General features: G+C 40.3%; 1 protein-coding gene across 1 annotated transcript in view; it reads left to right on the top strand.

Moving 5' to 3' along the window:
• Positions 1 to 16,690, top strand: part of RTTN (rotatin) — a 181,333-nt gene extending 164,643 nt beyond the window's left edge. Inside the window, 4 exon segments of the mRNA XM_006147227.3 lie at positions 2,442 to 2,709; positions 13,537 to 13,640; positions 14,955 to 15,024; positions 16,268 to 16,690. Coding sequence (XP_006147289.1) covers positions 2,442 to 2,709; positions 13,537 to 13,640; positions 14,955 to 15,024; positions 16,268 to 16,353 — 528 coding nt within the window. The 3' untranslated portion in view covers positions 16,354 to 16,690.
• The last annotated feature ends 607 nt before the right edge of the window (positions 16,691 to 17,297 follow it).

The raw sequence follows: 17,297 nt of genomic DNA, 5'->3' as shown, positions 1-17,297 counted from the left end.
GGTAAGTCATTTTGTGGACACAGGTATGGTTTATAATCTATTGGTGAGGATGTGTATAGTATTCTCAATTGGGCTGGACTGAGGTGTATATCATGCTGGGTAAAGTCTCTTTTCAATCTAAATGATTTATAGCGATTAAATGTATAAATAATAATAATAAAAAAATTTTAAAGAATTGGAATGTAATCAGATTATCTATCAATGTTACTTACTAGTGATAGTAATGTGTTTCCTTTAATTGAAGGCCAAGAGAAATTGCAAAAGTGAACAGCTTTCATAAGATTTGAATCTCTTTTTCCTTTATTTCATTTCCTTGAACCTGCCGAAGAATGCTTTAAGTGTAATTACCAAATAGGAAGAAAGGTCAGTCTTACTGAGGGAAGATGCTTTCAATAGCATGCTGGAACCCACTTCCATGGGCTCATGAGTCATCGTTGGGTTTTCAGAAATTTTGCAAGCCAGCTGACATTTTATTATCTTTCCAGCAGCCACAGAAGGAGTAACAATATTGTTATCTTTCCAGCAGCCACAGAAGGAGTAACATCACCATGAAATTTGATAAATACCCCAATCATGGCTCCAGCTCCCTCCAGCCCTCACTGGAGCCAGTTGTTTGTTTATGACTGGGCATCTCCTCCTATGTATGTTAATATATATTTCCTCCACAGACGTAGTTATATGTAGACGTCACTTCCAGAATGAGCGGTCCTCTTGACCTGGCTGTGTGTGATGGCCTCCGTCAGAGTGAGAGCACGTAGCGAGAGCACAGAGTGGGCCTGCTCTCTGCCTCTTCCTCAGAGTCGTGGGTGGGAAGCGCCGGTGCTGTACTCCATCCATTGAGTGACTGAGCTGGAGGCTTATTTTCTTCCTGCCTAGGTTTTTTGTTTTTATTTTTAGAATAATTGGGTTTAACAAAATGACCTCTAAAGTATCTTCAGCACTCAGTCTGGGATGCCGGTGCTGTGCTCAGGATTGTTTTGATTGATATGAGTGTGATTGACTGTTTCATGGGCAGAGCAGTCACGTTGGTTCTTCCACTTTAATTAGCAAGCTTCCGAGACTTTCTTTCACCTGGCATTATGTGAAAACGAGCCTGGACCCTGCAGCTAGAGCTAGACTTCTTTGCTCACTGACAGGTGTTAGAAAATGCACTGAGTGCTTTTCTAAGCTCGGGTTCTGAAATGTCTGCTTTATTTCTACCATGGTACATTCCTACACATTCTACCTGGTGTAGGAAATTGTCTAAAAACATCTTTAGGCCCAGCAAAAAGCCCACAGCACATTTACCTTTGAACACACTGACTTCGTATTTCAGCACCATTGTCAGCGCCCCTCTCCTGTAGCTCCTAGGATCTAGCTCAAGTCGAAAGGAAAGGGATGAATCTACAAGGGCCTCAGTTTGGGCTGAGAAATGAGGAGTCCTGTGAGTGGCAATTTAGGAAGTGCCGTTCACAGTGGGCGTGTCGTTCCTCAGTTTCCTCATTACGGGGGTAACGTGGCTGATGTTTCTGCAGGTCGATTCATTCTTACAGTCCTTGTCCTTTCGTGTGAGAGGATTAAATTTATTTTATAGATTAAAACCAACATCATGATTTAAGTCCAGGGAACCCAACAGATAAGCTAATTGGTTAAACAGATGAGTTGGTGAGTCATTCTGTACAGTTATAGAAATTGAGTGATTGCATTTCAGCCCTGCTCAAGCTGAATGTCCACCCAGCCATGGTTTCTGTACTTTGACGGGCTTCTACTCGACATGGTACTTTTAAACTTTGTTAGCATTTAGATAACGCTAGGCAATCATTTGTTGTCTTTATATAGTTAACAGTTTAGTGGGGTTCTATGGAAGGGGCTTTATTTGGAGGTCAAAGTGACTCTTACAGTCCAAGTATTTAGAACTAAATAAATGTAACTGGGAGAAATTATCATCTGGCTTGATGAGCAACTAGGGGGAAGTGAGTATAGGTGTATCCACACATTAAAAAGTAAAACCCTTGTAGCTACAATGATTCAGCTTACCAGAATTGTTAACTAGTACCCAAGACTGACTTGGGCTTTGTTTCTTTTTCCTCCCCATAGTATAGCTTTTAATGAGTAGCACAAGTGCCAGAAGGTTGACAGAAGGAGAAAACACAAGAGGCCTGAAATAGTCTCCAGACTGAAGTATAAACTCGAAATAATTAAGAGTTGGCCATAGTTTACTTCATCCATCCTTGAGACAAAATTAGCAGGAATTAAAATTGGAGCACTATTTTGTTCTTACTGTACCTTCCTCATTTACACCTGGGATTGATACAGATGGAGTCGTTAGAAGGCACCAGGAGAAAGAGAAATTAAAGTTGAGGAAAAATGTGCCATAATGCTGGTTAATTGGTCACCAGGGGATCCGGGAAATAAATAAAAAAGACTCAAGAAAAACTAGTCTTTTCTCTGTTTATCCACAGAGTAATTTCCTACAGAACTTTCTGTCTCTAACATTGCCCAAAGGAGGGAATAGACAGCTCAGTCACCGCACGGTCCTGTGGCTGAAGCTGCTCCTGAGTATGTCGCTCGGGGAAGACGGGCAGCAGATGATCCTGAGGCTGGACGGCTGCTTGGACTTGCTTACCGAGATGAGCAAGTGCAGGCATAAGAGCAGCCCTTACCTACCGCTTCTTATTTTCCACAATATTTGCTTCAGTCCTGCCAATAAGCCCAAGATCCTGGCGAATGGTAAGTATTCACTTTATACCCCCCACACGTGTAATTATCCACATGCTATTCCATTAATATTAAAACACAGTAGTTTTATAAACAATGTGCCTGGCGGTTTTTTCAGTAAGTACCCACTGTGTTCGGGGCACTGCGGGAGGCAGGCACTGTGGGGAGTTTGCTGTGGCTCCAGCCTTCTGTGAACGGCCTAGAGTCTCTTGAGGCTAACACATCGTGTTTTTCTGGTGGACTTGTGAGTCCATGAGGTGAGGAAGGAGAAGCAGTGGGCATGGCTGCTCTCCGACCATACCTCCTGCTCCCTCCCTTTCTTCCTCTCTTAGTTCTTTCCTAATGTCCCTCACCTCTTCTGTCTTGGAAGAAATGCTACAGTGGAGGGAAACCCACCGAGTAGAGTTGTAAGACCTGACTCCCCCTCCCTGCCTCCTCCTTCCTGCCTCTTCTCCTCTCTGCCCTCTCACTCTTAGCACTTCCTCTCTTTTACTTCTGTCTATAGCATCATCACCTTCCAGAGCACTTGTGTCTCACGTGTGTTTGCTTATTCCTGGTCTTCACACACTAGAACCTAACATCTTACAGGGCCAAGAGGTTCTTGTCAGTTTTGTTTCTGTTCATCTCTAACACCTAGAGTTGTGCCTGCTACCAGGGAGCTCTCAGTAAATATTTGATGATCAATAGAGCTCCCGAGTAGACAGAAGAGTTGAGGGCCCAAGACCAAAAAGTAAAATTAGCCTGACAGAAACTTCCTTCTCTGAGATGTGGGGCAGACAGAGGCAAGGACTGGTGAGGATTCAAAAAAAAAAAAAAAAAAAAAAGTTGAAGCAAAAGGAATTGGAAAAAGATATGTGCTATCTCTGTGAGGAGTGTGGTATGTGCCATCTCTGTGAGGAGTGTGTACATTTCATGGCCGAGAGTTTTATAAGGAGACATTGTGGTACAATGGAAAGAAAGGAAAAAGAAAGAAAAGAGGTGAGCTCTCAAATACCAGCCCCACGTACCCTTGCTACATCACCTGGGGCAACATCCCTGGGCTGTTTCTTCATCTGTAAAACAGCCCCTCCTTTCTTGGCCATGGTAGAAATCAGTTTGTAAATTCACATGGGATTGGCCCAGCCCCTGGCACAGCTGGTCGTGTATCGACTGCAGACCTGGAAGCCGTATGCTGACTGTGGTTCGAGTCTCTGAACTGGGTGGCTTGAAAGCACAAGGACCTGTGTGCACGTGCACAGAATCCCGGTGGGCCAGAACACTGGAAGAAGGGGGTCGCAGCATGACCGAGCCCTGCGGTGGCTTCTCTCTCTCTCCTCTCTCTTCCTTCCCCAGCTCTTGTGCGTCACACTGCCATGAACAACAACAAAGTGACCGGCATCATTTCTGGTGCACATTGCGGGCAGATCAGTTCTCTTTTCCTTTTATGTTTTTCACTTAATCTTTGTCTTAGAGACTTTTTCCCCTTAGAAAATGCAGAACTTTCTAAGTGTATGGGAATAACCCTGCTTCCTTTTTGCTATGTGTATAGTAATAATTGTTTTTTGATAACGATGACCGGATTTGCTAGAAATATAAAAAGATCTTAAAGTCAGTCGGCTTTTCCCTTACCTAAATTGGCTCTGGATTTGTACTCTGCGTTCCCCTCCCCTGACACAGAGCTGGGGCACCAGGTCAGGGGGTTGCCTCCGTCCTCTTCCTCGTCATCCACTCAGTCCTCACCCTTGTCAGATAGGATGCCCAGCTGTCTCTTGGACAGTGAGGCAGCATGTAAAGCATCTGTGGCTATTGCTGATGGATCTATTTTTTTATTCACCTTTCTCAGGATACATTTTTTGGGGTACTACTCATTGTAATTTTATTGAAAGAGTTGGGGAAAAGAACAGCTTTTAGGGGACTGAAAGAGAAGGCTGCATTTTCCACTCTATCAGATCCCTCTGGATTTGGTTCTTAGCATTTCCTGGTAGTCGGCATTGCTTTTTCTCCTTCATTAGCTCAAAGAAGATGGACAACCTTTTGGTGAAGGGAGCTTCCCTGACCCATCAGTGGGCCTTCAGGCAGGGATAAGAGCCATGCTGCTGCTGTGCAGTGTCTGTGCTTCCCTTTCTCAGAGTCCGCTAGCTTCGTACTCTGCTGGTTGGGGCTGCCTGCCTCTCATGAGTAGCACCCGACAGCTGGGTAGAGGGTCAGGAGGGGCATGTGCTGTGGGGCTCGTCCTGGCCGTTAAAACAGAACAAGGAAGCTCCAGTTTCTGGAAACGTTGGGCTGAGTCTCTTCTGAAAACAACAAAAACATGCTGGATGTGCCGTGTTAAAATTCACTTCAAAATAATCAAGTAGCCAAAAAGATAGTGGGCAATTTTCAGGACCATTTTGATGGAAAGCCTGTGCCGAGGCTCAGGGAGTGGTGCAGACTGGGGATTGGAACCGTGGTCCCCATTTGACTTGTAGCCCCACAGCTTAGCTCACCACTGACTGGGCCACCGTGACTGGGCATATGCCCTATGTGGGTAAACAAAAGATGAGCCTGAACATACTTTCAAGGACTGAGAAACTAAAAACTGGAAAGTTTTGTTTTGTTTTTTAGAGGTCTTTGCCTTAGTGCATGTGCACTCACTGTACTGGGGGGGGGGGAGAGAATGAGAATGATGGGAAAGTGAGAAATCACTCCTCAGTGGGGATGACCGTGCTGCAGTCCCTTCTCCTTCATTCTCCTCCTGGGATCTTGTATACACACACACACGCTGAGTATGATATTTAAGCCACTGTGTCCAGTACTTGAACTGCAGTTGGCCATGTGGGATTCCAGAGATGTAACCACTGTTTCATCTGCTGGCCCCAAGATTTATTTGTTTATTTTTTAACTTGTCAAAGGACACGTGGGTTCAACAGTCAGAAAAGGCGGCCAGGAGGAAAGCATCCACCAATAGGGTGTGGTCACACCGCTACCTTTTCTCTTTTATTTCTCCATCTTTTGGGGTTTGGTGCATGCACACACAAGCACTTGATGTGTTTTTCAAGCTGCTGAGTCTGGGGCTCAAACTGCATTCGACCATGTGAGATCTGGCTCCCTTAATCACCAAGCCATCAGCCAGCCCTCAAGATCGAAAGATTTGAAACGAAAACCAAAAAGAATGTGTAGGTCTTCACTGTGTAATATGATAACCAATTAGTCATATATAGCTATTTAAATTTAAATTAAATATTCAGTTTGTCAGTCATATTAGCTACAAATGGCAGTGGCTATCTGATTAGACAGCACAAATATAAATATTTCGTCATCTTAGGGAGTTCTGTTGACCAGCACTATTGTTGAACTTTAACAGCCAAAATGAAAAAACTCAGTATATATGTTTTGTAGCATGTTAAGTATAGCAGAAGAGAGAATTTAGGAATTAAAACATAGGTCAGAAAAATAGTCTTCAGAATACATTAGAGAGCTACAAAGAGGATTTAAAAATAAAAGGTAAATAACAGATATACTGAGCTAGCAGATACATTGAGACAGTCTAATTTTATGCTTAAAAAAACCCTAGAAGGAAAAGAAAGGAGAATGAGAGGGGAAATACTTGAAGAAATAATGGCTAAAATTTTTAGATCTGTTCTAAGACACGAATTCACCAAGAAAAAAACTAATTCCAAGTAGATAAATAAAAAATAAATTTCTACCTAGACATATAATAAATCTGCAGGAAACCAATGAAAATAAGATTAAGTGGATACTTTCCCTGACAAAAAATAACTTAGAAAAATTCCTTCAAGAGGAAGTAGAAACTCAAAAGTTCAGTGGTGATGAAAGATCTTGAATTGGTCAGAAATGTAACTGCACAGAAATCTCAGCTGGCATCGCCAGTGGATTTACCTGACAAGGACGGAGTGTTCTGGTTAGTGTTCAACTTCTGACCCTCAGATGGGACGGGGGAAGGGATTTGTACTAACCATGTAGGAATTCTGTTCTATAAACTTATGTATAGTTACGCACAGTATAATGTTTCCGTCGGCGTGGGTCCATACATACACTGTGGTGGTCCTGTAAAATTAAAATGGCGCTGAGCAAGTGCTGTTTCCAAGTGAAGTTACCGCCTCTGTGAAGTCAGAGCACAGCAGGTTTTGTGTTTGTGGTGATGATGGTGTACACAGACGACTGCATTACCAGTTGGAGGCGTGTGTAATATAATGGCATCTGGAACATAATAGTGTCCCTAATAGTAACACTTACGTTAATGGTTTATGTATTTACTGTATGTTTTATCATTATTTCAGAGTATACCCCTGCTACTTAAGAAAAACGTTTGAAACAGTTGCTGTGTTATGCCAGCAGCAGCTTCATATATCACATTTGTGAAGTTTTTTTAAAAGAATTATTTTATTTAAATTTATTTATTTATTTATTTATTTATTTGAATTTAGAGAGAGAGAGAGAGAGAGAGAGAGAAAGAAAGCAAGCTGCCAGGTCCAGGACTCAAACCAGAATCGGCCATGTGGGAGTCCAGCACCCTTAACCACCACACCACCTGCCGGCTCCAACATTTGTCAAACTTTGTGCCATTTTCTCTTGTGCTTTATTAATCTTGTGTCATTTTGTTCATCATGGTCCTTCCAGTAGGACAAGGTATGGAAGTAGAAGACAGCGATGTTGATGATTCTGACCAACTACAGGCTATGCTATGTGTGCATTTTAGTTTTTAACAAAAAATTTTAAAAAGTAAGAAAAAAAAAGTAGGAAAAAGCCTATGGAGTAAGGTATGTAAAAAGAAACAGGACTGGTCCCATATGTAATGGTTAAGAGAACTGGATTCCACATAGCCAACTGCAATTTGAATCCTGGCCTCAACACCTTGAAAAACATGCCAGGTGTGCACGTGTGTGCATGTGTCTACCCAAAATCCAGACAGCATGGAGAATGGAGAAGGCAGCATGACAGTGCCTACTGGGGGTGTTTTCTCTTTGTGGCAAGTGCATGTGCTATCTGGCCATTTAAAAAAATGCACAAAAAAAGAAGTAATAATTTTGGACATAATGTACAATATGTGTTTTAGCCTAAGTGTTATCATAAAAGTTCAAAAGTTAATAAAGTTTAAAAGCTTATAAGGTAAAAAAGCAGTAAGTTAACATTGATTTGGTGTTGAAGAAATGAAGTATTTTATATAAATTAAGCGTAGCCTGGGCCAGCAGGTGGTGTAGAGGTTGTGGTGGCTGGATCCTCCCTGGCTGATTGAGTGGATCAAGTCCCAAACTGGAAGCTTGAAGACACCCCAAGGGTGTGTGCATCTGTGCCTAGGGCCTGAGGAGAGAGTGGAGGAGAGGGGCTTGTGGTGTGGCCACCCCCCCTGTGGGGTGATTTCTCACTTTCCCTCTCTGTCTCTCTCTGGTGAGTGCACATACCCTGTAGCAAAACTAAAAAACAAAAACAAACAAAAAACTACACATAGCCTAAGTTTACAGTTTTATACTGTCTACACTAGTGTATAGTGAGTGATGTCCCAGGTCTTTCCATCGCTTACCATTCACTCACTGACATACCCAGAGCAACTTTCAGTCCTGCAAGCTCTATTCATGGTAAGTGCCCTATACTGTTTTTTTGTTTTACACCATATTTTTACTGTATCTTTCCTATGTTTAGAATTCCAAATACTGTGATTCTAGTAAAACTGTTGTGTTACAGTTGCTCGTAACATTCACTGCAGTGACGTGCTGTACAGGTTTATAGCTTAGCAACAGTGGGGTATGCCGTAGAACCCAGAGGGGCAGTGGGTGAGTCGCCTAGGTGGTGTAAGGGCGGGCAGTGGGCTGTACCAGCTAGGTGTGTGTAAGTCCACTGTGATGTTGTGCAGTAGAGAAATCAGTTAATGACACGTTTCTCAAAGTATATCCTTGTTGTTAAGTGACTCGTGATTGTATATAAATATGTAAATTTTATTGGTGAAAGGGATTTTGTAGCATATGACTTGCAGACAATAGTATAATAAATAACATACGAAGTAAATTCTGGATAACTAGTTGATTCTCACAGAATACTCTGGTTTTTGCTGCACTCCTGTATTCATAGACAGTCTATGGTTACTATTCACTCATAAAATGACAAGTGGAATTGCATCTAATCTGCTGTTTTTCCAATAAATTTACTGTCTTTAAATCTCATAGTAATATATTGTTAAAACTATTTCTCACTCCAATGCAGAATATATTTATAAAACTAAAGCCCTGTCAGCTTTACTACTGAACCAAACTTGATTTGTAGCATTTTTAAATTTTTGTGGTGTATTCTCACTGTAACTGATAGCAAACTACAAATATCACACACCTAACCTTATAATTAACTCAGTTATTTTAAGAAATGCAATGAATGTTCAAAACTTGTCACTTTTAATTGTTTAATAAAACGTCACTATTATGTATTCTCTTGAGGTTATTTATATTAATATAAGAGTATATACCTATTTTTTAAGTCAGAAATATTTCATGTGCTATTGTCTGTGCATATTACATTTAACAATAAAATGTGGTCTTTTAAAAAAGAATTGATCCACTTGCATTATCAGAGAAAATCACCACATTAATTGATTTATTTAAGCAATTTAAGAGACAGTGTCTGTTTGAAGGAGATATGGTAGAAACTAACGTAAATCATAGGCGTTATCTATTTGGAGTGTTTGGGACAAGATAGAGAAACATCACTGATGATACTCAGATGGAACACAAGAAGATCACCCTTCCATTTGACAAGGCACCCTAATGAGTACTACCTGCCACCATAGCCTGACATGACGAGTTACATCTGAGAGCCATTTACGTGGCCTAGGTATAGATAAATTACCTATAGTACAGGACAACCAGAGGCATGAGATGATGCAGTCAAGGTGTTCAGGGAGTAGTGGTGATATGGTGGGGGCCTTGTTCTTCCATTCACTTCAGTATTCAGAATCACTATGTATTCACAATTCAGAATCACTTTATGTAGCAGCTCTGGTTACATAAATTGTGTTTGTGTGTGTGTATGTGTGTGTGTGCAAAAGACAAAATTTCTTAAAATTCAAGAAAATGTCTAAAATATCTTAAAATTTTTATGTGTTTTAATTATGGGATCTTTCATCCAACTACATTTTATTGCGAACCTAAAATACGTTAGCACGGTGGTTGGAATATACCAAGGGCATACCTAGACTGCCCTTGAACAGTTACAGTTTAAATAGACACTTCCCAGTGGAGGGGGGATGGCGGATATAGGTAGAGTTCCCAGGAATAAGTGTTTCGCCCTTAGGAATTAGACATGTTTTTAAAACTGCACTATTTAGTGGAAAAAATGTTTGGTAAAATTTAATGATATATAAAAATAAGTAATAAAATGAGGTCAAATATTTTCCCAGAACACCTTGACAATGCTTTGGAAATGTATTTCTCTGAACCCTCTCTTAAAATGAGTAGCCTACTGCAGACAGCAAGTCGTGATTTCCATTCTGGTTAGCTTTGCGAAAAGGGCCTATCTTGTTTTATTTACTTGAATTTTACCAGAGGTGGTCAGAGAGAGAGAGAGAGAGAGAGAGAGAGAGAGAGAAAGAAAGCAAGCTGCCAGGTCCAGGACTCAAACCAGAATCGGCCATGTGGGAGTCCAGCACCCTTAACCACCACACCACCTGCCGGCTCCAACATTTGTCAAACTTTGTGCCATTTTCTCTTGTGCTTTATTAATCTTGTGTCATTTTGTTCATCATGGTCCTTCCAGTAGGACAAGGTATGGAAGTAGAAGACAGCGATGTTGATGATTCTGACCAACTACAGGCTATGCTATGTGTGCATTTTAGTTTTTAACAAAAAATTTTAAAAAGTAAGAAAAAAAAAGTAGGAAAAAGCCTATGGAGTAAGGTATGTAAAAAGAAACAGGACTGGTCCCATATGTAATGGTTAAGAGAACTGGATTCCACATAGCCAACTGCAATTTGAATCCTGGCCTCAACACCTTGAAAAACATGCCAGGTGTGCACGTGTGTGCATGTGTCTACCCAAAATCCAGACAGCATGGAGAATGGAGAAGGCAGCATGACAGTGCCTACTGGGGGTGTTTTCTCTTTGTGGCAAGTGCATGTGCTATCTGGCCATTTAAAAAAATGCACAAAAAAAGAAGTAATAATTTTGGACATAATGTACAATATGTGTTTTAGCCTAAGTGTTATCATAAAAGTTCAAAAGTTAATAAAGTTTAAAAGCTTATAAGGTAAAAAAGCAGTAAGTTAACATTGATTTGGTGTTGAAGAAATGAAGTATTTTATATAAATTAAGCGTAGCCTGGGCCAGCAGGTGGTGTAGAGGTTGTGGTGGCTGGATCCTCCCTGGCTGATTGAGTGGATCAAGTCCCAAACTGGAAGCTTGAAGACACCCCAAGGGTGTGTGCATCTGTGCCTAGGGCCTGAGGAGAGAGTGGAGGAGAGGGGCTTGTGGTGTGGCCACCCCCCCTGTGGGGTGATTTCTCACTTTCCCTCTCTGTCTCTCTCTGGTGAGTGCACATACCCTGTAGCAAAACTAAAAAACAAAAACAAACAAAAAACTACACATAGCCTAAGTTTACAGTTTTATACTGTCTACACTAGTGTATAGTGAGTGATGTCCCAGGTCTTTCCATCGCTTACCATTCACTCACTGACATACCCAGAGCAACTTTCAGTCCTGCAAGCTCTATTCATGGTAAGTGCCCTATACTGTTTTTTTGTTTTACACCATATTTTTACTGTATCTTTCCTATGTTTAGAATTCCAAATACTGTGATTCTAGTAAAACTGTTGTGTTACAGTTGCTCGTAACATTCACTGCAGTGACGTGCTGTACAGGTTTATAGCTTAGCAACAGTGGGGTATGCCGTAGAACCCAGAGGGGCAGTGGGTGAGTCGCCTAGGTGGTGTAAGGGCGGGCAGTGGGCTGTACCAGCTAGGTGTGTGTAAGTCCACTGTGATGTTGTGCAGTAGAGAAATCAGTTAATGACACGTTTCTCAAAGTATATCCTTGTTGTTAAGTGACTCGTGATTGTATATAAATATGTAAATTTTATTGGTGAAAGGGATTTTGTAGCATATGACTTGCAGACAATAGTATAATAAATAACATACGAAGTAAATTCTGGATAACTAGTTGATTCTCACAGAATACTCTGGTTTTTGCTGCACTCCTGTATTCATAGACAGTCTATGGTTACTATTCACTCATAAAATGACAAGTGGAATTGCATCTAATCTGCTGTTTTTCCAATAAATTTACTGTCTTTAAATCTCATAGTAATATATTGTTAAAACTATTTCTCACTCCAATGCAGAATATATTTATAAAACTAAAGCCCTGTCAGCTTTACTACTGAACCAAACTTGATTTGTAGCATTTTAAAATTTTTGTGGTGTATTCTCACTGTAACTGATAGCAAACTACAAATATCACACACCTAACCTTATAATTAACTCAGTTATTTTAAGAAATGCAATGAATGTTCAAAACTTGTCACTTTTAATTGTTTAATAAAACGTCACTATTATGTATTCTCTTGAGGTTATTTATATTAATATAAGAGTATATACCTATTTTTTAAGTCAGAAATATTTCATGTGCTATTGTCTGTGCATATTACATTTAACAATAAAATGTGGTCTTTTAAAAAAGAATTGATCCACTTGCATTATCAGAGAAAATCACCACATTAATTGATTTATTTAAGCAATTTAAGAGACAGTGTCTGTTTGAAGGAGATATGGTAGAAACTAACGTAAATCATAGGCGTTATCTATTTGGAGTGTTTGGGACAAGATAGAGAAACATCACTGATGATACTCAGATGGAACACAAGAAGATCACCCTTCCATTTGACAAGGCACCCTAATGAGTACTACCTGCCACCATAGCCTGACATGACGAGTTACATCTGAGAGCCATTTACGTGGCCTAGGTATAGATAAATTACCTATAGTACAGGACAACCAGAGGCATGAGATGATGCAGTCAAGGTGTTCAGGGAGTAGTGGTGATATGGTGGGGGCCTTGTTCTTCCATTCACTTCAGTATTCAGAATCACTATGTATTCACAATTCAGAATCACTTTATGTAGCAGCTCTGGTTACATAAATTGTGTTTGTGTGTGTGTATGTGTGTGTGTGCAAAAGACAAAATTTCTTAAAATTCAAGAAAATGTCTAAAATATCTTAAAATTTTTATGTGTTTTAATTATGGGATCTTTCATCCAACTACATTTTATTGCGAACCTAAAATACGTTAGCACGGTGGTTGGAATATACCAAGGGCATACCTAGACTGCCCTTGAACAGTTACAGTTTAAATAGACACTTCCCAGTGGAGGGGGGATGGCGGATATAGGTAGAGTTCCCAGGAATAAGTGTTTCGCCCTTAGGAATTAGACATGTTTTTAAAACTGCACTATTTAGTGGAAAAAATGTTTGGTAAAATTTAATGATATATAAAAATAAGTAATAAAATGAGGTCAAATATTTTCCCAGAACACCTTGACAATGCTTTGGAAATGTATTTCTCTGAACCCTCTCTTAAAATGAGTAGCCTACTGCAGACAGCAAGTCGTGATTTCCATTCTGGTTAGCTTTGCGAAAAGGGCCTATCTTGTGTGTTGATTTGCCTTTAAGTTATTTTTCACATACAAACCCTCTAAAATGTTGAGTCCTTTTTGGGAGAGTTAACCAACGTGGTATTTCTTGATTATTGTTTTATATAGCGTATGTATAATTGCATAATTTGTATACATAGACTCATGGGAATAGAGGATGTCTGACTAGACCAAGATAAGAATGCAATGTAATGTCTGGAACTGAACTTTTTAAAAAAATGTACTTATTTTTAGAAAAAGTCATTACTGTACTAGCTGCCTGTCTGGAAAGCGAGAATCAAAATGCTCAGAGGATTGGAGCAGCTGCGCTTTGGGCTCTGGTTTACAATTATCAGAAGGTAGGTTTCTTGTTTGTTTGTTTGTTTGTTTTTTAAAGAGAGATTTTTGCTATAGTATACATGTGCTTGCCAGACAGGAAGCAAGAAATCACCCCCCAGGGGGAATGGGCATGCCTCAATCACTTCTCTATTCTCTTCTTGGGATTTTTTTGGGCATGCACACACATATGCCTGGTGTGTTTTAAACTGCCATGTCTGGGACTCAAACCACAGTCAACTACGTGGGCATCCAGTGACCATTACACCATCTGCTGGTCCCCAGAAGGTAGTTCTTGAAAGGAAGGAAGGAAGGAAGGAAGGAAGGAAGGAAGGAAGGAAGGAAGGAAGGGGGAAAAAACTCATGGCGGGGAAATAGCCAGCCTCTTAGAATGCACCCAAGGGTGTCAAAGGACTAACAACAAAGAAAAAAAAAGTGATAAAAAAATCTATGTTCTCTTTTTTCATTCACACAAATCATAAACCATCAGTTAGAATCATTTTATTTAATCATTTCAACAAGACGTCTCTGTTCAGAAGTGTATCTGTTTTAAGTGAATTTTCCCTGTTAACTTAAATCTATTTGCTGTATTATTACAATTCTAGTACAGCTTGTTTCTTCTAAAAGATGGGCCAAAGAAAAAAAGTAGCTTGAACTAAAAAGTACAAATCTCTGTCCAGTTAGATGATTTCCCTTTCTCTGGTACAGTCACCCCCGAGGTTGGACCCCGTGCCTACACATTCTTGTCCTTCGCTCTTATCACAGACATTTCGCTGCCTGGAGAAATGCCTGTAAGTGTCTAGTGATGAGCTGGTAGCTAAGCGACAGTGCCAGGATGATGACATCAGCATGGGATTCCCACGTGGGCCACCCCTTCTGCTGGTTGTTCTCTCTCCTGATCAGAGCTGCCGCTGTCATTCTCCCCAGGCAGCCCAGGCTTGGCAAGAGTTCCACTTTGCAGTCACTGAGTAAATAGTTGTTGTCCGGTTGACTAACTACTAATGTTTGATACATCTGATCTGAAACTTGTGGTTCACGGAAATATGAAATTCTGAAACTAAACTCGACTAGTTTACAAAAAGAAATTGAGATCAGAGAGGAGTACAAGGGACAAGAAGAAAGTCCATGGGGCAGTAGAGAAATACTCAGCCAGAGAGGAGGGGACGGCTGAGACGCCAGCGTGCCAGGGCATCAGCATGGTAGGGTGCCCTCATGCATAATTCTCTGCCTAACATTCCTGTGTTATAATTAGCAGTGGCAGAAGTAGCATTGTGTCATCTTGATCCTGAATACATGGGAATCAATCGAATTAATGGATTGTTCTATATTATCTCCAGGCGAAAACAACTTTGAAAAATCCATCCATAAAAAGAAGAGTAGATGAAGCATATTCCTTAGCAAAGAAAAGTAAGTTTCCAGTATTAAAGAGATTGTAGTCAAACACGGAAGCAGTTAAGTGGATTCTCTGATTACTAAAGTATTTGGACAGGCTGAAGTGAAATTGCAGCTTTCTATGCTGTTTTACTAGGATTTGAGGAGCTTTTTTGTCAAAGCGAGGTGATCTATGCCAATAATTGGTGTGTGCTCTTCATTATAATATATATATATATTTGGAGGGTTTTTGCTATAGGGCACATGCGCTTGCTAGAGACACAGAGAGAGACAGAGACAGAAAGCGAGAAATCATCCCCTGGGGGGATGGCCACACCGCAATCCCTTCTCCTCCATTCTCCTCTCGGGATCTTGGGCACGCACACACATGCCCAGCATGAGTTTAAGCCACTGGGTCCGGGACTCGAACGGTGGTGGATTACATGGGAGTCCAGCGACATAGCCATTATGCTAACTGCTGATCCTGAGGTATAAAGTTTCTTAAAAAATATCTGTGGTCCTTCAAGTCGTTCTTTTTCTTGTAAATTTCCTTTGCCAATGGCTAATACTGTGTTAACTTGTGTACTGAGTGATAAGAACTGAGTCCAATTAGAATTAACCTTGAATAAGAAACTTTGATCTACCACCAGGGAATTGATTTACAGTTTTTTCAAGAATAGACTCTATTGCCCATGTGATCATGTTCCCCTGTGATCTAGTCGTGATTCGAGAGATGACTTTCTTTTCAGTATATGTATCATTTTAACTGACACTGTTTTACAATGAGTGTTAATCCCTGATTTTTTTTTATACTGAGAGACTGAACTTTGTCCTGTGCCAGTGTTGGCTCTTCATTGTTGGCTATTCATTTGTCTTCATGGTCTTATTATTATTTTTTTTTATATAAGGGGGGTTTTGGTTTGTTTCTAGCTGTGACAATAAATTGGAGCTGGTGCATAGCTGAATTACGCTCATTTTTATACTTTAGGGAAGATGGTGCATAAAAAGCTAATGCCATCCATTTGGGATTACCTTTAATGTTATCCAACATGGAGGTGGGTTTTCTAAAGACTTTTTTGGAAAACCACTAACAAAAAAAAACACAAATTCTATAACTTCTCAGTTTTTAAATGTAAAATGTTATTACGTTTATTAATATTGAGATCTTAAATAGAAACTTGAGTTTTATATAAATCTTAGTCATATGTGCTGTGTATGTGGACCCACTCTTAAGTGTAATGCTGAGTTTTATCTCCATACTCTTATTTCTCTGTATCAGATTTCTCAAGGTCAGAAGAAAACCCACTAAATACCTATTACTTGAGATGCCTTGAAAACCTCGTGCAGCTCCTTAATGCTTCATGAGAGCCATTTCACACTCCACTGTGCAGTCCCATCAGGGCGCCGACTGGAAGCCTGCGTGTGGGTGACTGGTACCTGAAGGCGTGCTAACCCTCTCCTAGATGTGGAGCCTCCCTCCCTCCCTCTTCCCTGCGAGACACTGAAAGAAGTAGAAACAGAGCACTCCTACACTGTCCATCTGTAGTGGCTCACACAGGTCATAGCATCTGACCAGAGGTGATGGGGAAAGGCATGAAAAGTTTTGGAAACATAAACATTTTTACTCTTTTCTATGCAATTTGCAATTTGCTTTGTAAAAATCCTATTTAACAGTAAATTAATAAAACAAAATATTTTTAGAAGCCAAAAATTGACTAATTGCTACTTTTAGATTTTAGGAATTGAAAGAAGCTAATTTCTTGGGTTTTGGTGTGTTTTGTTTTCTGTGGGTTTTTATTTTTGGACATTTGGCTACTTTCAGTAAAATTTTTTATTTTTTCAAATCATTTATATGGTCCAGAGTGTATACCTTGGTGAAAGGGTATGTATTTCAGTGTATATAATTTTGTGAGTGGCTTCCTTACACAATTTTTAGTGATATTAGCTCTTTGCTGGATGTTTCCTAAGTCAGTTTTATTACAATGTTTGCCTTTGGCTCCTGAAAGACTATAGTAAGAAGGAAGACTATCCCTATCTTGGAGGTGAGTAAGCAGGGACTCAGTGGTAAAGAAAGTTGTTCACTGTCGTGGTTGTTGAGTAGTAATGCTGAGATTGGAACCCAGAGCTGCTAATGAGCCTGACTTGTTTTAATCGTGGAGCTATCCTCCAGCCCCACCCCCTGAATAGCTGTCTGTTTGACTGCAAATAGACATCACTCCTGAAGCTGGAACACACACTCACTAACATATGAACACATGGATGAATAACACACACACACTGCAAAGGGAGTACATCTCCCTAGAAAACAC

This window comes from Tupaia chinensis, unplaced genomic scaffold (genome assembly GCF_000334495.1).
Source record: "Tupaia chinensis unplaced genomic scaffold, TupChi_1.0 Scaffold000206_1, whole genome shotgun sequence".
Taxonomy (NCBI): domain Eukaryota; kingdom Metazoa; phylum Chordata; class Mammalia; order Scandentia; family Tupaiidae; genus Tupaia; species Tupaia belangeri.
This window is presented reverse-complemented; position numbering and strand designations above follow the sequence as displayed.